Source organism: Callospermophilus lateralis, chromosome 4 (genome assembly GCF_048772815.1).
Source record: "Callospermophilus lateralis isolate mCalLat2 chromosome 4, mCalLat2.hap1, whole genome shotgun sequence".
NCBI classification, from domain to species: Eukaryota; Metazoa; Chordata; class Mammalia; order Rodentia; family Sciuridae; genus Callospermophilus; species Callospermophilus lateralis.
Window position 1 is genome coordinate 160,498,516 of NC_135308.1, and position 25,600 is coordinate 160,524,115.

The window sequence follows — 25,600 nt, forward strand, 5'->3', positions numbered from 1 at the left end:
TTTTGTTATCCTGTGTTTTGAACCCTGTTTTCAAAAAGCTACTCTAACAGAGTAGATTTGTAAGGATAAGACCAAGATCCCATGGAAAGTTAGGTGTATGTGAATGGCAGACATAGACCTAACTTTGTGAATGTATGTATGTGAATGCAGTATAAATAGAGGAGGTCTGTGGCCATGCAAGCATACACTAGGCCACAGTAGGTACCTGACACATAGGTTCCTCTCTTCTCGCCTCAGGGCAGTAGAGACTCAGAGAAGGCCATTCTTCGAAGGGGAAAGTTCCTCCTGAGTACTCTGGAGGGATTTAGAAATGCCTGCAGGTGAGGAGCCCTCTGTGGTCTGAGGCAGTAGTACAGGGGTAGGGGGTGGGGAGAGGTGGGAGGGGTTCAGACAAAGGATGAAGTTCTAGAAGCACTTGATTTGTGATACTCTGCTGCATGCTGAGAAGACTGGCTGGGGCTGGGGCTGGGGTTGGGGTGTGTTGAGGAGGTCTGAGGACAGATAGGTGGGATAGGAAGTTTCTTAGAATGTTTCAAGATTTCCTTCCTGGTGAAGCCTTTGTTACTATGCCATGAGATTGTGTCTCATTCACCTTTCTTTCTCCCGCAACTGGCCTATGGCTGTAGCTATTCATTGATTCCAGTTTACATCAATAGATGTTGCTTGTATCTGCTGTGCCAGGCCTGATGCCAGTTAGAGAGGGTAGAAGCATTAATCAGAATGACTCCTGCCTGCAAGGGGCTCACAGTTTCTGGGGGAAGAGGCAGCTTTGGTATATAAGTGGAATTTGTTAGGTTGGCAAAAATGCAGGGAAGGTATTCCAGGAACACAGAGAGTAACACAGGAAAAGGCAAAGAGATATGCATAGCATGGGATGCTCAGGGAGGTATACATAGTGGGGTAGAAGAGTCATGTGTGATGGGCAGATGGAAGCTGGAGGGGTAGTCAAGAACATAGTCCTCAATGAGAGCTCTTAAATTTTCCCTAGATCTGGTGTTGGGGTAGTTTCCCTGGATCCTGAGTCCAGCCGTCTGCCAGGAAGGTACTTCTAACCCTTATGGTAGTGGACATGCTCATATATTGATTTCCTAGGTTGGCTGTGGAATTCCAGGGCGAGCCTATTGCCCAAGAGAATCCCTTCACAGCTCCCAGTGCCAAGAAGGAAGACACCTTGGAGGACTTCTCAGAATTTCTTCTCAGTGCCTGCGACTCCCTGTGTATCCCCATGGTGATGGTGGGTTTCCCTGAGCCACAGGCAGCACAAAGCTTGGGGAACAGAAGAATGTGAGGGCAAGCCAGACCTGGTCTTGCAGAGCTTCATTTGGAGCTGACTTGAGATTGAGATGATAGGAAGAGTAAGAGTCAGAGCTATTGATTGAGGTCACCTGGAGTCCTCTCCTGTTGGAGGCTCGGGCATCTGGTGAGCCTGTGAAATCCCTGTCAGAAAAAGGCAGGCCCTGCTAGACACCTACTGGGAACGGTAGGTGGCAGCAAAGAGGTACCCCTGACTCTGTGGGAGAGAGCTGCTTTTTCTTGAAGAAAACTTTGAGCAGTAACCACTCCCTACCCCATCTGCTGTGTTCCTGACAGGTAATAGTAGTGCATTAACAGCAAGACAGGGCAATTCAAGTCAGTTTCCTCATCTGTTCTGCCTTTGCCTAGATTTGAGAAGTATAGAGCTGGACCAAGAAGTTGATCATAGTATTATTACGTTATTCCTGATTCCTACTTTTCTGTATTTTATACATTTTCTTTAAAAAGCACATATTACTTTTATAATAATATTTTAAAATTTTGGTTTTAAAACTAAAGGAATAGTGTGTATAAGAACAATGCCTCTGAAGCCTGAGCTGTTCACACATAGGGAACTGATGCCCAGAGAGGGGAGGAAGTGACTGACCCAGGGACACAGGGGCAGCTCTGTACAGAGCTTGCACTAGAACCCAAGTTTCTTTGCTCTTAATCCAGAGCTGCATGTCAGGCTGCCTCATGACTCTGTTCAAGGATCACATGACTGATAGTGTGAAGGTAGTTTGTAAACTATAATATTATTGCTATTATTTTTTATTATAGTATAGAAACATGAATGCCTCTCTGTGGTATAGAGAGTGCTTTTTACATGTTACATTATGTTCATTTCTGGGAGGTAGGTCTTTTGTTATTTTCATCTTACTCTTTTGTGAACAGAGAGAAGCCCCTTTAAGGTGAAGTATCTGGCACCACCTTTAAAGTGGCAGATCCAGGACTTCTAGTTTTTCTTGTGTCCTTCAGATGAAAGGGTTTAGGCTACTGTTGCTAGATTTGATATCAATTTTTGCAGATGCTTTTCCTTCTTCAGAGGCTCAGGACTGGTAGGCTTTATTCTCCCTTCTGGTCCTTTCAGAGGCACCTGGAGCAGGCTACCCACCCAGCCTTGATGGAAGTTTTCCTCTCGATTCTGCACAGCCTCTTTATCATCGTTCCTCACATGAAGAAGAAGTTCTCCAAGAAGCTTGGTAGGCAGCAGGCCCATGGGGAAGTTGGGAGGGAGGGAGGCAGTATAGGTAGCTGCTCAGAGTAGTCAGAGCATACGCTATATGATGGACATTTACATATTTGTCAGTATCTATGTATTTCTTTTCTGTCCAGTGTTGATTGAGAGCAAATAGCATGCAGCAATCAAAAGCCATGAAAGGTAGCTCTCCAATTTATTGACCCTTCTCTCTGCTGAAGTCTAGGAGGCTCAGTGTCCACCATACATGCCCTTCCCCTTTCCTGTCAGACTCCATATCCCTGGGACCTCACACAGCATTTGTCTGACTCCTAATCACTAAATGCCAGAGCACCCCTATTGTGACAACTATAAGAGATCCCTACATACTTCCAAATGCCTTTGAGGGGAACAGTAGCACTCTGCAAAAGCTTCTATTGAGTCAATCACTGATAGTCCTTCCTAAAATTGAGCCAAGTAGCTTTTGATTCCTTCAGCCTTCTCTAGCCTTTCTTGGGTCCTTTTGTTTCCTTCTCTTACTAGTCATATTTCTTTCTCAAATATAGACCTCCCTTTCCTATTTCTCCAGTTTTTACCTGGAAATTCCTCAGTTTGCAGAATAAGCTCAAGAATCACAGTCTCCTTTATTCTTTCTAGAAAGTGGTAGCAGTGAGCTTGGCATAGTGGCACAGGTCTGTAATCCCAGATACTTGGGAGGCTGACCAAAGGAGGATTGCAAATTTAAGACCGGTCTAGGCAACTTAATGATAAGTCCCTGAGACCCTGTTTCAAAATACAATAAAAAGGGTTTGGGATGTAGCTCAGTGGTTGACCTTCCCTGGGTTTAATCCCCAGTGACAACAACAACAAAGTGTTAGCAATGATGAGAATGGAAAGGGGGATGACCAAACACAGAAGGAAGGAAGAAAACAGTAGTAATAATGAAGAACTAGTCATTAATAACTAATAGATAGTAATAATCAGCATTTAAATAATGCAGGATGAGGAGGAGATTCCAAAAAACACACTATTTTAAGTGCTTTACATATATTGATTCATTTAGTCTTCAGAAGAACTCTAGGAATTGTGCATTATCCCCATTCTGATGAACAAATGGAATCTCAGAGAGGTTAGTTACTTGCCCAAGGTCATACTGTAAGTGGCATGCCCAGGTTTCAAACTCAGGGAATATGTCTCTAAAATCTGCTTCCTTAATCTCTTCCTTATACCTGTCTCTTAACATCACCATTTCATATCTTCTTTTCTATTTTGTCGCACAGCATGCTGTGGAAAATGTGACAGGTCTACCAGAGAGAGGTAGCCTGGGCTTACTCACCCAGGGCCTCCTTGGCCATGTGAGGAATTTAGACTTGATTCTTTGTTGAGTCTTAAAGAAGGGGAAGGACATGCTTAGATTTTTGTTTTAGAAGGATCCTCTCCTAGCAGCACTGTGTGCATGGCAGTGGACTGCAAGTTGTGGAAGTGGGAGGCAGGGCTCAGCCTCTTGCATTAACAGGTTGGCGGCAGGAACTGAAGTAGTGTTGGGGGATGGAGTAGTTGGAGTAATTGGAGTAGTTGGATGTTAGGCACAGGGAGAGGGAACAGCCAGGTGTCATCTACGAGGAGAGAGTGGCTTTTTGTTTGTTGTTTCTTTTCTGGTGCTAGAGATTGAACCCTGGGCCTCACCCATGCAGATGGTAGTGTTTTATCGAGAGCTGGCTCACTGGAGGAGGATCTGATTTATTTATTTATTTTTTTGGTACTGGGGATTGAACCCTGGGAGTCTTTGCCACTGAGCTACATCTCCAGCTCTTTTTTTTTGAGACAGGGTCTCACTAAGTTTCTTAGGGCCTTGCTGAATTGCTGAGGCTGGCCTTGAGGCTGCCTCAGCCTTCCAAATTGCTGGAATTACAGGTGTGTGCCACTACACCTGGATGAGCATCTGATTTGGGGATGCAGGAGAACCCATGCTCAGTTTGGTTCAGGGCATGTGTGAGATACCTGTGAGATGTTCCTGTGGAGATGTGGGCAACTGTGTATTAAAGGCAGGGAAGTGATCTGGTTTTATAGATGTTTTTAGAAGCCAGGCTTTCATTCATTCAGCAAATATTTATTGGGTGCCAACTACATGCAAAACACTGTCCTAGGGCTGAGGATGTAGCAGTGAACAAGATAGAACTCTGTTCCAGTGGGGATGGCCCTGTAGTGGGGAGCAGGTGAGACTCCTCAGGGCTGAATGTGCACACTAAGGCAAAAGGGGTCAAGATAAAATCAAGAGCAGCACCTGGTGATCAGGATGAGGAGGAGATTCCAGAAAACACCAGGATGGAGCAATTGCAGAGGTAGGAAGGAAGCCAGAAAAAAAAAAAAAAAAAAAAGATGACATTAGGGAAACCAAGTGAAGAGGGTTTTGTGGATCAAGGAATAGTCCCGAGTGTCAGATGCTTTCCCGAAGTCAAGTAAGATAAGGTTTGAAAACATCCTTTGGATTTGGCATCATGGAATCTCTCAGCCTCCTTGGTTGGAACAGTTTCTTAGAGGGGTTAAGGTGGAAGCCAGACTGCAGTGGGTTGAAGAATGAGTGCTAAGTGAGGCAGCAGAGACAAGGTGGACAGCTGTTTTAATAAGTTTGATGGGCGATAGGGGTGTGATGGAGGGGAACATGGAGTTAGGAAAGACTTTTTCTACTTCTCAAGATTGGAAACACTCTGATTAACTGTTGATAGGAAGAGCAGTAGGAAGACTGTGTTAGCTTTTGAGCTGGAATTCTTGCTTTTTTAAAATATATTTTTTGTAGATGGACACAATATCATTATTTTATTTATTTATTTTTATGTGGTGCTGAGGATGGAACCTAGTGCCTCATACCTGCTAGGCAAGCACTCTACCATTGAGCTACAACCCCAGCCCAGAATTCTTGCTTATTGACATGGAACAAATTAATTTTCTTGCCTCCAACATCTTCAGCTAGAACTTGGTATAATAATAACTAAAAGATTTAACTCACAGTGGTGCACACCTGTAATTGTGAAGCTGAAGTAGGAAGGTCTGGGGATGTAGCTCAGTGGTAAAGAACCCCAGGTTCAATCCCCAGTACCAGAAAAAAAAAAGGTGATTTAATGTACACAGATTTCCTGAACAATTGTACCCCTCAGTCATTGTGACAACTGACATATATTACTTTTCTTTCCTTCTAACATTGTTTCTGTCTCCACACTTCCAAGATTCAGTAGGATCTTGTCTTGGGATACTGGACAGGTTGCTAAAGTGTGGACCTCTGGGGGACAGTGGTAGGGAGCAGGGTATGTAGTGAAAAGCTGTGAGAGCTACAGGGAAATCTATACAGCACAAGGCCAGGTAGAACAGGATCAGATGCCCACCCAGCAAGAGTGAAAAGGGAGATAGGTACTGCTGGACAAGACAAGGGACAGAGACCTAAAGTAGGGGGTGAACAAACTGTGGGTCCTCAAGAGACTGGCCCAAGAAGAGCCCTTCCAGAAGGCAAACTGGACACCTGCTCCCTGGGGGAGTCATAGGTTAAGCTTTCATCTAGAAAGTTGCTGTAAAACCCTAAGGGGTTGATCCCCTGCCCAGGTGCTTTAACCTCAGTTTAAAATACAGATGAGCTCAACCCTGAAGCTGATGAAGTGGGAGCTTCTGATGTCTTCTTGTAGAGACTTCTATGTTTACAGGGGTAGGGATCAGGGAAGACAGTAAAGAAAAGGAAGACAGAGGTCAGTATTGACAGATAGCCTTAGTAGGTAGACTGGGAAGAGCCAGGCAGTGGAGGGGCCTGGGCCAGAGTTACCAGCTGAGGCAGAAGCTGCTGTCAGACCTCTAGTCTGAGGATCAGTCCCCTTCTCACAGGCAATTCAGAGATAAAGGAAAAGCAATGACTCCTGTTCTTCCCGAATCTGAAACTGGATGTTTCCTACAAACTGGGAGAAAAGATAGAGGAGCAGATGTGTAATTCCTAAGGCCTTTCCAGATTGTGGTGGAAGATAATTCAGAAAGGAAGGGATCAAACCTTTATTCAACACTTACTCTGAGCCAAGCATTTGTTATACTTGTTTGTTTATCTTAGCTTTACACAACCTGTGAGGTATAGATATCAAATGGAGTCTCAGAGAAGTTAAATAACTTTTCCAGAGTCATCTTACTAGAAAGTGGCAGAGCATATTTTGAACCTAGTCTCTGTGACTCTGAACCAGTGCTCTTTGACACCACCCAGACTTAGGAATCTATGTAATGAGCCTGGTTTAAACAGCTCTCTGCTTTCTTCCCACTTCTAAGCTGCCTCATCCTTCATACGACTGACCCTGGAGCTCAAAGCCAGGTTCTGCAGTGGTTCAAGGTATGTATAGTCCCACACAAAATTTAATGGCAGGGGGCCATAGTCCTTGACTGGATGAGTAGAAGTTTCTAGCTGGTGTTTTAGTCATGGGACCCTGGTGGCATTGAGAGTGTCAGCATTGCTCAGCAATGGGTGTATGAGTTGTAGGTGCTTCTGCAGGTTGTATTTCATCTTGTCTGGTAAGGCTCTCTTTCCTTACCAGGTACTAGTGGATGGGCACCTGTATGTCAAAACTGGAAAAGTTTTCAGAGACCATTTGTCTAATCTGTCATTTAAATGGGGGAAACTGAGGCCTTCAGAGGGCAAGGACAGCAATATCCATCAAGTTCCAGTTGCTACCAGCCCAGCAATTCCAGAGGGAAAACTCCCTTGTTTAAAGGAAAGGCCGTTGCCTTGAGATCTATCTTATTAGGTTTCTAGAGCAGCCTTCTGTAGAACCTTCCCTTTCATGCATTTACTGGGAACACTAACTTGTTACTGCCTAGCCTGCAACGTGACTATGCGCCCTGATTAACTCCCCTTCCATATCTCTGAATAGATCACCCAACATTCAGGAGAGATCCATCTGCATTCAAAGTAAAAAGTTTGCAAGTTTGCAGTATTCCTTGGTTACCTATCTTAGCTTCAACAGTTTCCTCTTTTTCTAGTATTCCCAGTCCTTTCCTGGCTCAAGGAAATAGTAGCCAAATAAGACATGCCATCTCTTATCCTTTTTTCTTCTCCAAGTCACTCAGCCCTGAACCAGGTGTGTTCCAGTTTCCTTTACTGCATGTGCCTCAATCTCCTATCAGCTCCAGAGAAGACCAGATCACTTTCCCAAGAAGGTGAGATGCTGGGGTTGAACCCACAAGAGGTCTGTGGCAGTCTGGCAGTCTGGATGTCTTGCTATTTTGCTGCATAGTGTGTCAGTACAGTAATAAGATCTCCTGGCTTAGAGCTGCCCAGAGGAACCATGGAATTATGGAATAATGGAATTATAGGCTGATTCGTAGCGGGGTAAAATAATGAATCGAGAAAGAAATGGAATCAAAGACCCTGGAACCTTAGGTTCTAAAGATTGAAAAGGACCCTAAAGATCATCAAGTCCCATTTCTTTTTCCCAGCCATCTCTGCAGAATCTCCACACCTGTCCCCTTGTTCTCTGCTTGTTCACCCCCAGAATCCAGCCTTTCCTATAGCATGTACAGCCTGTTCTATTTCTGTGTTCATTCATTCATGAAATATTTCTTGAGCATCTATTGTGTGCCAGATTCTACTCCAAGTTCTGATAAAAGAACCAGGGAGAGGAAGTTCTGCTCCCCTGGAGTGAGGGAGGCAGGCAGTACACAAACAGATACAACATCAGGGATGCATAATAAGGTGCTATGAAAAAAACATAAGTGGGCAAAGGGGTAGAGGGTGATGGAGTAGGGAAAGAAGCACACATTAGATAGTAAGTCTCTGTGAAGAGGTGACATTGAGCAGGGGTCTGAGTGAAGTCCAGGAGAGCCATGCAGAATCCAGGCACAGTAACAACTGGTGCAGGCCTGAGGTCTGGAGTTTTGAATATTCACTGAGCTTCTGCCACATGCCTGGAGAGGCCTAGGTACAACTGTGGATACAGTTATGATTACAATATATTTACTCTGCCTGTGGAATTCTTCTATCCCAGACTTCTCACTTGGTATAACATAAAATAATTTAATCATTGTTTTATTTATTCACTCAAATTGTATATCTTCTTTGTGGGTTAGACTTGATGCTATCCTTTTTTTCCCACCTTTTTTCTTCTTTATCTTTTCTTTTTTGGCAGTCCTGTGAATGGAACCCAGGGACTCACATGGGCTAGGAAAGTGCTCTACCCCAACCCTATCCCAGCTATGTATCCTCCAACCGTATTCCCAGGCCTTTTATTTAAAGTAAAATAGACAGGGTCTTGCTGAGTTGCTAGCCTCAAACTTGTGATACTCCTGCCTCCGCCTCCCAAGTAGTTGGGGTTATGGCCTCTGTGCCCAGCCATATTTCCTCTTTCTACATTTATGCAGACTCTGTGTCATTAAATACCCTTCAAATCTCCCTTTCTATTCTGTCTTTCTCAGATACTGTGGTAAGAGAGGCAGGAGCCCAGGCAAGCATTTCTATTACTTCCAATATGCTTGGCTCCTGCCTTCCACACTATACCTGCCACTCCTCATGGCAGTGTCTAACAGGCTGTCTGTTCAGGGGTGGTCTGACCTGCATAGAGAAAAGCACCTTGCCTCTGCTATGATAGCCTGAGACATGTTGGCAGCACTTTACAAAGATCTTATGTGCTTGCCACAGCCAACCCCACAGCTGCTGACAGCTCCTTGGCTTCTCAAAACAGGAGGAGCCCCTCACGTCTGCCCCCTGCACACATCTCCTCAGATTCTAGAGTGCCAGGAAGAGCAGCAGGCCTTACATGCATGCAGACTACTTCTTTCTTATGTGTATTAGGAGAAAGGGCAGGTGGATGCACGTGCATTTCATTATTAGCATATTTTTTAATTTATTTTTTAGTTTTAGGTGGACACAATATGTTTACATTTATGTGGTGCTAAGGATTGAACCCAGTGCCTCATGCATACTAGGTGAGCATCTACCACTGAGCCACAACCCCAGCCCTCATTATTAGCATATTAATCATGATTTGTTTTGGTGAACAAAAGCACTGAACTTGGAATTAGGAGGCCTGATCTGGCTCTACTACCAAATTGCTGTGAAATGTTTCTTGTTCTCACCCTCCACTTGCCCAGGATTTGGCCATGCTTGGGTCTGCTACCTTGGCAGGAAGAATTCTTTGAGTTTACCTCCAACGTGGGTTCCTACTTCCAGGCTCTCATCTTCCAACCCGTCTCCATTTGATGCTCAAAGAATATATCTGAACACCAAGCTTTAGCATCTTAACTCTCCTAGCCTTTCACTGCAATCCCCACACATCAGTCTGTGGAGCAGGTAAAATGTGAAAAATAAGGATGATAGAATGAATTTTTCATAAAGTTGACTCAATTCAAAATTTTAAGTTCTGAGGCTCTTTTCTATTAAAATGTCCTTTGTTTTATGTAGCAGAGTTTATAAGAAATCCAGAAATCTGTGCTGGGCACTATGGTGTATGCCTGCAATTCCATCTACACAGGCAGGAAGATTGTCTCAGCTTCCCATATAGCGGGGATTACAAGCATGTATCACTACCTGGCATAAAATACGAATTCTTTAAGCAACATTCAAGATCTTTCACAGTCTAGCTGTGAATTATATCATATAAACCTGGTGTGTTGATGCATGCCTATAATCCTAGTGGTTTGGGTGGCAAAGGCAGGAGGATTGCAAGTTCAAGGCCAGTCTCCATAATTTAGTGAGGCCCTAAGCAACTCAGTGAGACCCTGTCTCAAGTAAAAAATAGAAAGGGTTGGGTATTTGGCTCAGTGATTAAGTGCCCAGGTGTTCAATCCCTGGTATCCTGCCCCCCAAAATTGTATTGCATAATTCCATAGCTCCTGACACCCTCATTTCCTCACTTACTGTCCATTCACACTGCAGGGGAAACAAAATGTGTCCTCTCATGTGTCCAAGCCTCCAAACACCTTGCCTCCTCTCTCTTGGATTCTCTTCTCTCTTCTTTGCCTGTTTTCTGTTCATCGTCCATAGTTCCCTCCTCTTTGAGCTTACCTTGCTCACACTAGGTGGTCTGAAGCTCTGCCTCCTCCACACTGACATAAGGCACTGACCACTTGTCCTGCAATTAACTGTCTCTTCTCACCAGCTCCTGGAGATAGGGTTTAGGTCTCACAATTTTGTCTGTAATAGCTGCTTAGTGAATGTATGTCAAATGAATGAGTGAACCCATGTAGTATTTTTGAGATGTATCCATGACCTTCCACATGTTAACTTTAGTCTCTTCTGCAGGCTTAAAACTGTATAAAAGAAGAGAAACCTGTAATATCTTCTGTACCACATGTATGCTTGCTGTCCTCTGTAGTATTCTGCATGTAGTATTTCTCATGTACCCATTACCCGTTCTCCTGTGTTCTCTGTGTGGCCTTCCCTTTCCTGTTCCCTTGCAGAACTCTCTGCAGTGTCTGAGCTCCTGCAGCATGGATTGCCCCAGATAAGCAGCAGGAGCCCTGAGAGTGTTGCCTTCCTATCTGATCGCCAGTATGTGGAGGGAACTGCTCGCCAGAGACAGTACTGCATCCTGCTCCTCTTCTACCTGGCCTACATCCATGAGGACAGGTCAGTGCTCAGGGCTGGTGGCTGGTAGTGGGTTCTGGGACTCTTGTCTGCAGCCCAGTTCAGTTCAATAAATATTTGCAAAGGTGTCCTCTTTAAGCTTGGGGCTGGTCACTGAAACACAGGGATAGTGAGAAATTGGTTGTATTCTTGAGAGGCTTATATCTTAGAAAGGGGTTAAGACCGGTCAGTAGACACGGTGCTGAGAGATAGAGGCTTAGAATGTTCATGTATGTTCTTTGGTGTCCTTGAGGGTGTCATTTATGTACAGAAAAAAATTGCAAAGGTTTACTGAATTACTATTTGGACCTGCTGTTGTAGCTCAGTGGTAGAGTGCTTGCCTTACATGTGGGAGGCCCTAGTCCTGATCCTCAGCACCACATAAAAATAAATAAATAAAATATAGGTATTGTGTTCATCTACAATTAAAAAAATAATTACTATTCAATTTATCAAATTTTTAAAATCCAGTGACAAGTATTAAGCTTTTAAGAAGATAATTTATCCAAGTGAAACTTATACAATATAAAATTAACCATTTCAAGGGGAACAATCAGTGGCATATAGCATACTCACAGTGTTGTACAATCACTACCCCATGTCATTTCTAGACATTTCTGTTCCTCCAAAGTAAAACCCTTGTCAAAGCCAGGCACTAAAGCATATGCTTGTAGTCCCAGCACTTGGGAGACTGAGACAGGAGATCACTTGATTCCAAGAGTATGAAACCTGCAATGTAGCAAGATCCTTTCTCAAAACAAAACAAAATGTCACCCTCCTTCTCCCCTCACCATCTGCCTTGTATGCATAAGCCTACACCCCTCCCCACCCACTACAGAAAGCAGCCCATTGAACACACCACTATTTAATGATAAATATAAGAAGAGAGAAGTTGGTAGCCTACCAAAGGGGGGCCTCCTGAATCCCAGAAGTAGCACCCTTCTCTTTAACAGGAAGGCACAGAACCTTCCAAGTGTGAATAAGGAATCTATGGCCCCTAACACAGCCTTGCCAAGGCATAGGACCATATGTGATGTATATGTGTGACAGTGCTTTGAAAGTGCATGCAGCATACTTGTTTGTGCAGTTTTGTTCAGCTGTGGGCATGCTAGGGCAGGACAGTGGGCTGTGGGAGGATGCAGTCAGGGAGGACAGGAGACCCACTGGTCAGGGTCTCTGCCTTTCTCACTCAGACTCTCCTTGGTCAACAGGTTTGTTTCAGAGGCAGAATTATTTGGGGCTCTGCAAGGCTTCCTCCTGTCTCTGCAGGACCAGGGTGAGCACCCGCCTCCAGTGGTCTTCAGAGCCTCCATTTATCTGATTGCAATCTGCCAGGACAAGGACAGTGCACTAGATGAGGTATGGATCGGAATGCCTGGGTTCTCCTCCTCCTCCTCCTCCTCTTTACTCAAAGATTCCTTGGGAGACCACGATGATACATGTGTAGACCAGGGATGGCATAGAGGGAGACAGTGGGATGTTAGGAGAGTGGAGGGGAAGAGGGTCATGACGCTTACAGAGCCTATGTAAGTTAGCTAATTCTTTCACAGTGTTGGGAGGTGGAGATGATTGTTTCCATTTTATAGATAAGAAAATAGAGAGGAAAGTGAATGTAATTTTCTCTAGGGCACACAGTTAAGTCATGGGGGAGCCAGGACTCCACCTCAGACTTGACTGACTGATATCCAAGTCTCTTTCCTTTGTACCACCTCTGGTTTGTGCAAGAGGAGAGACCTGCAAGGTATTGTACCTCCTTCTGGAAATAGTTAATTAAACAAAATGGATTGTTGATCATTATTAATCAAGCAGATTCTGGATCACTTTAATGATGTCTGTATCTATTTCCTCACTGAATCTATCACTTGTTTCATAGAAGATTATTTCTATTCCTTGACCATAGGCCTTTCAGTCAGTCTCAGCCTAAGAATATGCTTCCTTCATTGACTGTTAATTTTGCCTCTGATTACATTTGTTGGGGGAAATGTAGTGTGAGCAGACCTGGTTTAATTGGAATGGAAGCACTAAGTTGGAGTGAAGAGCATGGCTTTCAAAAGCAGCACACTTGGGCATACAATATTCTGCTGCCTCTCTATGTGATGCTAGCAGCCACTGGTGATCATTGTTTGGACCAGTTGCTTCTAGGGATTGCCAAATGATAATGAAAATATTCTGTCATTCTTTCTTCATTTTTTAATTGGAATACTTGAACAAAAAAGTTTTTCCTTTCATCAACTATTTAGATATTCTGAGGGGTAGATTATATAGGAAGCATAGATTTAATGCTTGATTCTTCTGTGTTTAAAAAATTTTTTAATTTTTTTCTGGTGCTGGGACCAAACAGGGTTTCACTCAAGTTAAGCACATACTCTACCACTGAGCGATGCTCCTGGTTCATATACTTTCCCTTTAATTGCCAGTTTAAAAGAACTGAGTTGGTTGCTTAATATCTTCCAAAAATAATTTTAAAAAGTGGTACTAAAAAGTGATATTAAGGGGCTGGGATTGTGGCTCAGTGGTAAACCTCACTCGCCTAACACATGTGAGGTCCTGGGTTCGATCCTCAGCACCACATAAAAGTAAAAAAAAAAAAAAAATAAAGGTCTTGTGTCCAACTACAACCAAAAAATAAATATTTTTTAAAAATTTAAAAAAGTGATACTAAAAACGGTTTTAGAATCACTGTACACTGAGAACTTAAAATATTTATGCATTTTAATCAGATGTAGTTACTATCCTTTTGAGATATAATTTGTCCTATCTTTGGCCAGTGGGAACATTCTCAAGGAGGTACCCACCCTTGATGACTTGTGTGTGCATATGCACGTAAAACAGAAAAAGAGAGAGAGAGATGGAGACAGAGAGAGAGATACTGGGTTGAACCTAAGGTTCCTCTACCACTAAGCTAATTCCCAGCCCTTTTTATTTTATTTTTTTATTGTGAGACAGGATCTTGCTAAGTTGTTCAGGCAGGACTCCAATTTGTAATCCTCCTGTCTCAGCCTCCCAGGTAGCTGGGATTATAGGCATGTGCCACTGCTCCCAGCTAAAATTGATTTAATTTTTTTTTTTTTTTTTGTATTTTGTAGATGGGCAGAATGCCTTTATTTTATTTGTTTATTTTTATGTGGTGCTGAGGATTGAACCTAGTGCCTCACGCATGACAGACAAGTGCTCTGCCACTGAGCCACAGCCTCAGCTCCTTGATTTTGTTTCCATAAAATTTCACACAAGTTGCAAGTGGTGGTAACACCTGTAATCCCTGTAACTCAAGAAGCTGAGGCAGGGGTCTGGGGTTGTAGCTCAGCGGTAGAGCGCTCGCCTAGCATGTGCGAGATACTGGGTTTGATCCTCAGCACCACATAAGAATAACTAAAAATAAAGGTTTCATGTCCAAGTACAACTAAAAAAAAAAATATTAAAAAAAAAAAAAGAAGCTGAGACAGGAGGATCACAAGTTTAAGACCTGCCTGGGCAATTTAGCAAAATCTTGTCTCAAAATAAAATAAAAAGGGCTGGGGAAGTAACTAAGTGGTAAGCACTTGGAATCATACCTAGTACTGAAAAAAAAAATGTTGCAAGAGTAGTTCAAAGAATGTTCATTACTCAGATTCACCAGTTTTCACAATATTGCCTCGTTTTATTTTCTTTATTTTTCTCCAATCTCATCCCCACCTTCTTTTTTTCTAAACCATTTGAAAATAATTTTCAGATATGCTCTTTTATCCATTAAATACGTCAATATGTATTTCCTAAGAACGAACACTTTCTTTTTTAATCACAGTATAGTGATCAAAATCAAGAAACTTAACAATGGATATAATATTATTAGATAATTTGTAGTCAATAGCCAAATTTCTTTTTCTTTTTCCTTTTTTTTGTTTTTTTTTTTTTTTGTTTTGGTGCTGGGGATCAAACCTACTGAGCTGCGTACCCAGTCCCCAAATTTCACTATATCAATAATGTTCTTTTTTAAAAAAATATATTTTTTTAATTGTAAGTGGACATAATACCTTTATTTTATTCATTTATTTGTGGTGCTGAGGATCTAACCCAATGCCTCACACATGCTAGGCGATCGCTCTACTGCTGAGCTGCAATCCCAGCCCCCAATAATGTTCTTTTTTTTAAAAAAAATATTTATTTTTTAGTTTTAGGTGGACACAATATCTTTATTTTGTTTTTATGTGGTGCTAAGAATCGAACCCAGTGCCTCACGCATGCTAGGCGAGCACGCTACCACTTGAGCCACATCCCCAGCCCCAATAATATTCTTTATACCTATTTTTTCCTAGTCCAAGATTCAGTATGGAATTACACATTGCGTTTGGTTTTCATGTCTCCTCTTTAATTTTAGAATAGTGCACAACCTTGTCATTTTTTGAGTACAAAACAGGCTGTGCATTTGTAATTCCAGCAACTCAAGAGACTGAGACAGGAGAAGCTCAAGCTCTAGGCCAGCCTTAGCAAGACCCTCAGCAACTTAGGGAAGCCCTGTCTTGTCTTAATAAAAAGGTCTGGGAATGTAGATCCATAGAGTGCCCCTGAGTTCAATCTCCAGCACAAAAACAAACAAACCAAAAACCAAACACACACACACACACACACATACACACATACACACACAATGTAAAGAACAGTCATTTCATAAGACTTGGTTTGGATTTTTATGATGTGTCTTCATTTTTTAGATTTAGATTGTGCACTTTGGGCAAGAATGCCATAAAAGTGATGTGTCCTCAGAAGACATATCATGAGAATTCCTGTTATAAGGTAATAGTTGAGAACCACTGGTAAGCACTGTGGGGTTTTCTCCCCAGAGTGCCTTGGATGATTCAGTAAAGATCTGCTGCAATATTGAGATGCCTCTACATTTTCCCCAGTCTTGTTTTTGGCTATGTTGCAGTCTTAGGTCCTCTGAAAGGTGTATTTACCTCCTTTCTTTCTTTTGCCTCCAGCCTGTGGTCAGTGCAATCAGAAAATTCTTGGAGGGAATCTCAGACCTGCACCTGGTCTACACCCACCACCCCCTTCTGCTCCGGTTCTTCCTTTTGTATCCAGAGCTGATGAGTAGATTTGGGCACCGCATCCTGGAACTTTGGTTCTTCTGGGAAGAGAGCAGCTATGAGGAAGTGGATGATGTTCCTTCTGCTGGGCTGCCCACCCTTCCTGCCAGCTTAGCAGCCCTATTCCAGATGCTCAGAAGCAGCCCCAGCATTTTGCTCATTTTGCTGGTGGGTAATAGATACTGGGGTTGAACCCATTGAACTCACTCATTTCTGCATTCAGAAATGGTGGACTTTGGTCTCTAGGAGCTGGTTTACTGGCTGTTTCTGCCCACTTCTGGACTTTTCATTGTCTGTATGTGAGTGGGAGGCTCTTTGTGCTTATAGGTATCTGGAGTCTATAAATCTATACCCTTTCCTAAGTTTGATGGAAATCTACACATTGAGAGGTGTGTTACTCTCTACTTCTCAGGGGATATAACTATAAAAAGTGGATCTCAGTCACCATTCCCTTTACTTCTTTGTCCTCTCAAGCAGATTTTGATAAGGGTTTAAAGTCAAAGGAGACCCTTAGGGCATGTAGATGGAGATGTCTGATTGTAGAGTTGGTCTCTTTTTTTCCGTGTTTCAACTCAAATGATAATATGACATGTGTAACACACTTGGGCATACCTAGAATTGTCAGAACCCCCATTATGTTTTTATGATGAAAGATATTACTGTAATTCCCGTCAGGTATATCAGTTTTAGATAAGGTAAATTGCTTATTGTGTGTAATTCCTAACACAATGGCTTTAGTTCCACCCTTTTTTCCTTCCACTCAAGAGAACACATTCAAAAAGAATTAGTGAGAATAATTTTATACAAATAACTGCTGTAGTGTATATGTGTGAATGATATATTCCCTCCCTCAGCGCTGAAGATTGAACCCAGGGGTGCTCTACCATTGGGATATATCCCCAGCCCCCAGCCCTTTCTATTTTGGGGGAGTTAGGTAATGGGGATTGAATCCAGGAGCATTTTACCACTGGCCAACATTGCCAGCTCTTTTTATTTTTTGGGAAAGGGTCTTGCTAAGTTGCTGAGCCTTGCCTCAAACTTGCAATCCTCCTGCCTTAGCTCCCTGAATGATTGGGATTATAGGCATGTGCCACTGCACCCAACTAAAAAAAAATCTTTTTTTTTTTTTTCTACATTAAGATTTCGTCTCTGGCTGAGGTTGTGGCTCAGAGGTAGAGCGCTCGCCTAGCACGTGCGAGGCCCTAGGTTGAATCCTCAGCACCACATAAAAATAAATAAATAAAATAAAGGTATTGTGTGCAACTACAACTAAAAAATAAATATTAAAAAAATTTGTCTCACACCAGTCAGAATGGCAGTCATCAAGAATACATAATAATGAATGCTGGAAAGGATGTTGAGTAGGATTATAAATTAGTGCAATCACTGTGGAAATCAATATGGAGGTTCCTCAAAAGACTAGGCATGAAACCACCTTATTACTCAGCTATACCAATCCTAAGTGTTTATTCTAAAGAATTAAAGCTGTCATACTATAGTGATACATATATGCCCACATTTATAGCAGCATGATTCACAATAGGTGTCCATCAATGGATGAATGGAAAAAGAATACACACACACATACACACACACACACACACACACACACACAATGGAGGGTTTAAAAAAAATTTTTTTTAAGTTGTAGATGGACACAATACCTTTATTTTATTTATTTATGTGGTGCTGAGGATCGAACCCAGTATCCCATGCATGCAAGGCAAGAGCGCTACCACTGAGTTACAACCCTAGCCCCACAATGGAGTTTTATTCATCCATAAAGAAGAAAGAAATTTTGTAATTTTCAGGCAAATAGGTGGAACTTAAGACCGTTATATTAAGCGAAATAAGCCAAACTCAGAAGAAAATCAAGGTCATGTTTTTTTCTCATATGTGGAAGCTAGAGAGGAAAAAGGAAAAGAAAGGTGGTGGAAAAGGTAGGGATCTCATCAAAGTCACCAGAGGGGGGCTGGAGTTGTAGCTTAGTGGAACAGCACTTGCTTAGCACCACATAAAAAATAAGCAAAATAAACACATTGTGTTCATCTATAACTAAAAATATTTTAAAATACTCAGAGATCAGTAAAGGAAAGGAGGGACCGGACCAGGTGGTGGGAGGAGGGGAGAAAGGGAAAAGAATGATATTGGCTAAATTATATTGTTATATTGTGTGCATGTGCAAACATGTAACAATAAATCCCATAATTACATACAACTATAATGCACTGAAAAAATGTGGGAAGAATTTTTTTTTTTTCATTTTGCAGAACTGGAGATTGAACCTAGGGTTGCTCTATCACTGAGCTACATCCCCAGACTTTGTAAATTTGAATTTTGAGATAGGTTTAAGTTCCTGAGGCTGGCCTTGAACTTGCAGTCCCCTTGCTTCAGTCTTCCAAGTTGCTTGGATGACAGGAGTGCACCACCACACCTGGTCCCAGCCCTTTTTAGTTTTTATTTTGAGAAGGATCTCACTAAATTGCTTACGCTGGCCTCTAACTTGCCATCCTCCTGCCTCAGACTCTGGAATAGTGCAGAATCACACCCAGTCTGTAATTCACATAATTTTTTAAAATTAAATTATTTGTACATTTTACACTTGTATTTAGTCAGAGATTGCTAGTTACAGGTCCCAGACTGATTATAGGATGCCAGTGTAGGAGATACTCAATTTAGAGCCACTGCCCTCAATACCATTTTACACACTCAGCATCCCAGTCCAAGGAGATCACACAACCCTGATAGAGAAAAGTAGGGGTCCTTTGATGCTCTTGTCATTAACAAACAAGATTTTCTTCAGTGGAGTGATTTTGGTGGCAATAACACTTTCATGTTATTACTCTACATCCTTAGTTACCTGTATCTGTCTATATTCTCTCTCTCTCTTTCTCACACACACACCCACATACATTCCCCACTCAGACTAAAATCTCAGCCTCCCTTCCCTGAGACTCTGTTGCTTGTGTAGTCACACATATTTTAACTTGATAGGTGCTGTATTCATGCTTTAGACCATATTCTTCCTTGGAAGGAATAGGTTAAAAATAAGAACTCTAGTGCATAGGGGAGGAGGACAAGATGGGACTTGAGGGAGAGAATCAGTGGACAGAGCTAAGGTATTAGGTTTTCTTTGCCAGATGACAAATTCAAGGTCAGTTCCTTGCACATAATAAGTGCTTATAAATATTTACTGACCTACTGAATTGTGTCTGGACAGATCAAAGTCTCTCCCCCTATTCCCTCAAAAGAATTCTGAACCTCTGAGAGATAATAATATGTGGGTATAAATATATAAATATAAATATATATTATATATATAAATATATTGCTTTTTAAACAGATGAAGAAATAGGTTTAGAGAGATTTTCCATGGTCAAAACAGTTTAAATTAGCTGGACACAGGGGTGTATGCCTGTAATCCCAGCCACTCAGAAGGCTGAGGCAGAGGATTGCAAGTTCTAGATCAGCCTGGGGATGTAGCTCAGTGGAAGAGCTCTTATGGATTCAATCCCCAGTATTGGAAAAAAAATTAGGATTAAAACCTAGATTTTTCTCCTTATCTAATGTTCTTTCCAATACACTAAGCTGACTCTGACAAGGAGAGCTAAACTGATCATGAAGACAGAGGTTTCTCTGGGCTTCAGTTTTCTCCACCTAAAATGGAAATAACATGAGGATGAAGGAAGTGGTCTGTAGGAACATTTGTCGTCTACTGTATGCAGTAGGCCATCATTTGCCAGTCATTGACTCTGACTCTGAGCCAAATGAAGAATGTTCATCTTAGAAAGGCTAATTGAAATGCCCGTATAGCTAATAAGGGTCAGGTTCGTGACTGGAGCCCAAAGCTGATGACTTTTCACTAAATTAGATCCTAGAAATATCAGTGGTAAAAAAGAACAGTAAGGAACAGCTCTGTTGACTATTCCAAATATATAATTCATACCATTTCTCCCCAGTTCCTAGCCACAGGAGGGAAAAGAGTCTAAAAATATGTGTTGGTACCAATTTCTGTTTCTGAGATGGGTAATTAACAGCTGAAAACAAAGCTGTTAATTGCCACTGTTATCAATGGGTGGTCCTTCATGTAGGTTGTTTAGATGTGAAAAACAATGATGTCACAGAAGCTATGTGTGTTTCCTGCTTGGCCAACTCACCCTGGTAGGTCCAATCTCAAGAAAGTTCTGGATAGCTGTGGGTAGCAAAGACTGCACAATGGGCCATGGTTATGCCCAGCATCTTCCCACGGACCTATGTGGTATGGTGGGGTACACATCTTCCCCTAGCATTCACTGTGGCCACCAAGAACCAAGTAGCCCCTTTCCTTTTGGACCTTTAAAATTTATTAACGCAGGGCTGGGGTTGTGGCTCAGTGGTAGAGTTCTTGTCTTACATGTGTGGGGCACTGGGTTCCATCCTCAGCACCATATAAATAAATAAAATAAAGGTATTGTGTTCATCTACAACTAAAATATTTTTATTTTATTTATTCTAATTTGTTATATATGACAGCAGAATGCAATTCAATTCATATTACACAAATAGAGCACAAATTTTCATGTCTCTAGTTGTATACAAAGTAGTGTCACACCATGCATGTTTTCATGCAAGTACTTAGGGTAATGATGTCTGACTCATTCCACTGTCTTTTCTACCCCCATGCCCCCTCCCTGCCCCTCCCACCCCTTAACCCTATCTAAAGTTCCTCTATCCTTCCATGCTGCCCCCCACCCATTCCCATATGAATCAGCCTCCTTATATCAGAGAAACCAATCAGCATTTTTTTTTGATTGGCTTACTTCACTTAGCATTATATTCTCCAACTCCATCCATTTACCGAAAAATGCCATGATTTTATTCCCTTTTAATGCCGAGTAATATTCCATTGTGTATATATACCACATTTTCTTTATCCATTCATCTACTGAAGTGTATCTAGGTTGGTTCCACAATTTAGCTATTGTCAATTATGCTGCTATAAACATTGATTTTGTGGCTGTGTCCCTGTAGTATGCTGTTTTTAAGTCCTTTGTTTATAGACCAAGGAGTGGGATAGCTGGGTCAAAAGTGCAGCCAATATGGAAAGCAGTATGGAGATTCCATTCCCAGATTTCCAACGAATCTCCATACTGCTTTCCATATTGGCTACACCAATTTGCAGTTCCACCAGCAATGTATGAGTGTGCCCTTTTCCCCACATCCTCGCCAACACTTATTGTTGTTTGTATTCTTAATAGCTGCCATACTGACTGGAGTGAGATGAAATCTTAGAGTGGTTTTGATTTGCATTTCTCTAATTGCTAGAGATGTTGAATATTTTTTCATATATTTGTTGATTGATTATATATCATCTTCTGAGACGTATCTGTTCAGGTCCTTGGCCCATTTATTAATTGGGTTATTTATTTATTTATTTTTGGTGTTAAGATTTTTTTTTTTAAAATATTTTTTTAGTTGTTGACGGACCTTTATTTTATTTATTTGTATGTGGTGCTGAGAATCGAACCCAGTGTGTCACACATGCTAGGCAAGCATTCTACCACTGAGCTATAATCCCAACCAGGGTGTTAAGATTTTTGGGTTCTTTATATATCCTAGAGATTACTGCTCTATCTGATTATGCGTGTGATAAAAATTGTTCCCATTCTGTAGGCTCTCTGTTCACTTCACTGATTGTTTCTTTCGTTGAGAAGAAGCTTTTTTTTTTTTTTTTTTTAGTTTGAATCCATCCCATTTATTGATTCTTGATTTTAATTCTTGCTCTATAGGAGTCTTATTAAGGAAATCAGGGCCTAATCTGACATGATGAAGATTTGGGCCTACTTTATATTCTATTAAGCACAGGGTCTCTGGTTTAATTCCTAGGTCCTTGATCCACTTTGAGTTGATTTTTGTGCATGGTGAGAGATAGGGGCTTAATTTCATTTTGGTGCATATGATTTTCCAGGTTTCCTAGTACCATTTGTTGAAGAGGCTATCTTTTCTCCAATGTATGTTTTTGATGCGTTTGTGTAATATAAGATAACTGTATTTATGTGGGTTTGTCTCTGTCTCCTCTATTCTGGTCTACAAGTCTGTTTTGGTGCCAATACTATGCTGTTTTTGTTACTATTGCTCTGTAGTATATAGTTTAGGTCTGGTATAGTGATGCCACCTGTTTCACTCTTCTTGCTAAGGATTGCTTTAGCTATTCTGGGTCTCTTATTTTTCCAGATGAATTTCATGACTGCTTTTTCTATTTCTATGAGGAATTTCATTGGGATTTTGATTGGAATTGCATTAAAACTGTATAGCTTTTGGTAGTATGGTTATCTTGACAATATTAATTCTGCCTTTCCAAGAACAAGGGAGAGCTTGTTAAAAAAATTCATTAACTCAGATTTCTTCATTTCCAGCCCTTTTTATTTTTTATTTTGAGACAGGGTCTCATTGAGTTGCTGAGGGTCTCACTGAGTTGCTGAGGATAGCCCCAAACTTGCAATCCTCCTGCCTCAGCCTCTAGAGTCTCTGGAATTACAGGTGTACACCACTATGTCCAGCTCATTAACTCTGATTTTTGAGGGCCCAGTTTTGTGGCAGTGGAGCACGGATGGCTTGTGATAGGGACCAGGAAACTGGTTTGGCCTTGGGCACCATGACCTTGGGCTACCCAGCCCTTCCCCAGACTTATCAAGTAAAATAATTAGATGAAATTATCTAGATTTTCTCCCATTTTGTGATTTCTTTCCTAAGATGTTTTCTGTGTCCCTATAAATCAACAAAGTTTAAGCAGATCTCATCCCTTCCCTTCATTAATTTACAGTGTAGTGGAATTTGCAACTCTACTACTTTCTTGATAGGCAAACTAATTAATCTGCCCCAGTTGCCTAATTTGAAAAATTGGTATGACACCTAACTATTGTGAGGACATAATATACAAACAAACATATGACTACTATATAAACACAGCTCAGCACCTGACACTATTAGGCCCTAACTGAGCAGTTACTCTTAATATTATAGTTGTTTCTTCAGCATCTGTGAGGTTTGTGAAGACCCAAACACAGATGTCCTTTGTTCCCACCCTTCCTTGCCTGCTCAGGGGTCAGCACATCAGTGTTTGTCTGGCAAGGTGCCCTGTAGCCGTGTCTCTGTGTGTTAGGAACTGTCCTCTCCACAGAGGAAGTCTGTGTGTGACCTTGGAATCATAGAACCCAGTCCTAACTACCCTGGCACGTAAGCCTGTCCAAAGGAATTGACTCCTTTGGGCTGGTAGGTGCCAGGAGCTATCAGTAGGACAGTTACTGGTGCAGCTTCTGACTGGTTGTGCACTCTAACATACACACAATAAAATAACTCTGAAAACAAAACAAAAAGCAGTGTCCTTTCTCATCTTCTGAACTCAAGGCCTTACAGCTTGGGGCAGGGATGGGCAGATGCCACGGCAGAGAAGGGGCCTGACTTGGTCCCCACTTCCCTTCCTATGCCCTGAATCTGTCTCAGCCCATCCTTTCACTGGTGTGACATTTCCATCCCATCTCCCTCCCTTCTTCTTTAAGACACTCTCAGATTCTCTGTCCTGAGAACAAAGTCTTCCTGACCCTAATACTTCCATTGCAGGAGGGAGGCATCCTGGAAAGCAGAAAGTTGGGCTTAGAGTCAGGAGACCTACATTCATATCCTTTGAGCCACTTAGTGATCTTGGGCAAATCATGTAATCTCTGTGAGCCTCCATTGGCTCCTGTTTGGGATGGTCTTAATAGGATGGATCTGTTTTCAGGATGGTGTGAAGTGTCAGTGCACCCAGTTGAGCTTTTGGTACAAAATAGGCACTGAGTAAGAGTTAGCCCAGCTTTGGTGACACTGTCATCCTGGATACTCTCCTGGCTCTTCTTTTCTTCACTGTCCACCTGTCCCTGGTCATGATGCCCTCTAAACTCTGGCTTCCTTCTCTCCTGCTCAGGACCTTGTCTATTCCAGCCCAGTGGACACAGCCCGCAAGGTACTGATGATCCTGAGGACCTTCCTGAGGAGGAATGAAGATGTCCAAGTGGACGGTCTCATCCGAGGCCACTTCTTGCTCATCCTGCAACACCTGTTGGTGGAGCATGGGGCCTCCCCGTCAGGAGGTCAGTCTTTAGGTGCCTTGGGTATATTTAACCTGAAAGCCAGCCAGGAATGGGCAGCTCAGTCTTGGTGAGGTGTGCTTTAGAAGAGAGAATCAGGGTTATTGCTGCAAAAGAAAAGTCAGGCCAGTGTGACATAATGTTCTAAGTTTTGTGTGTGTGTGTGTGTGTGTGTGTGTGTGTGTGTGTGTGTGTGTAACATGAGTGGGAGTGTTTGATGTGTGCATGAATGTCCCTACCCTTCACAGCATGTGCTCAGAGCTGTTTGTCTCAATAATGGCAGCACCCAGTGGAAAGAAGAGAGAAATCTGGGAGAGGATGGAAGCCAGCAGTGCCCTGGGAAGGAGTTGGATCTGTGATATGTTGGAAACTCCTAGTAAGATCCAGGATAGTTTCCAAGTCTGGAATGGGACCCCTGGAGTCAAGGAAGCTCAATTTTTGTTACATTATAAAGATACTGAAAATTGGGATGGGTTTGTCTTTCCTATTTTTAGAGAGACTATATATATATATTTTTTTAATAATTTTTTTATTAATTTTTATTGTTGGTTGTTCAAAACATTACATAGTTCTTGATATATCATATTTCACACTTTGATTCAAGTGGGATATGAACTCCCATTTTTACCCTGTATACAGATTGCAGAATCACATCAGTTACACATCCATTGATTTACATATTGCCATACTAGTGTCTGTTGTATTCTGCTGCCTTTCCTATCCTCTGCTATCCCCCTCCCCCCCTTCTCTCTCTACCCCCTCTACTGTAATTCATTTCTCCCCCTTATATTTTTTTCCCTTTCCCCTCACTTCCTCTTGTATGTAATTTTGTATACCCCTGAGGGTCTCCTTCCATTTCTATGCAATTTCCCTTCTCTCTCCCTTTCCCTCCCACCGAGACTATATATTTTTAACCAAATTTCTGAGCCATCAAGACAAAGTGGGAGAAGATTCATGATGTATTTGGTCCAGTCTTGACTGAGGACTGGGATTTAGAGGTAGATTTAAGAGCATCTGAAGGACCTAATTCTTTCTTTGCTAGGAAGAACCAGACATGTCTAACTGATAATACTGCAGAAGAACCACAGACTAGTGGGAATGTATAGTGGAAAGGCCATAGGCACAGAATTCATATGTGGGTTCAAGTCTTGGTCCTATGTCTCAGTCTGTTACAGCTATTATTACAGAATACCTTAGACAGTGACTTAGAAATAACTTAAATTATTTCCTCACAGTTCTGAAGGCTGGGAAATCCAAAATCAAGTTACCAGCAGACTTGGTGTCTGGGGAGGCTCCACTTGCTGCTTCATAGACATCTTACTACCGTGTTCTCACACACGGTAGAAGAGGCAAGGGAAGGAACTTTTTGGAATTCCTTTTC

The 25,600-nt window shown here is 42.0% G+C and overlaps 1 protein-coding gene across 1 annotated transcript in view; it reads left to right on the forward strand.

Moving 5' to 3' along the window:
* Positions 1-25,600, forward strand: part of Mei1 (meiotic double-stranded break formation protein 1) — a 79,354-nt gene that overhangs the window by 38,824 nt on the left and 14,930 nt on the right. The window contains exons 13-21 of the mRNA XM_076855440.2: positions 238-320; positions 1,093-1,234; positions 2,384-2,495; positions 6,764-6,824; positions 7,551-7,648; positions 10,886-11,054; positions 12,263-12,410; positions 16,007-16,282; positions 24,057-24,222. Coding sequence (XP_076711555.2) covers positions 238-320; positions 1,093-1,234; positions 2,384-2,495; positions 6,764-6,824; positions 7,551-7,648; positions 10,886-11,054; positions 12,263-12,410; positions 16,007-16,282; positions 24,057-24,222 — 1,255 coding nt within the window. The remainder of the gene's footprint in view (positions 1-237; positions 321-1,092; positions 1,235-2,383; positions 2,496-6,763; positions 6,825-7,550; positions 7,649-10,885; positions 11,055-12,262; positions 12,411-16,006; positions 16,283-24,056; positions 24,223-25,600) is intronic.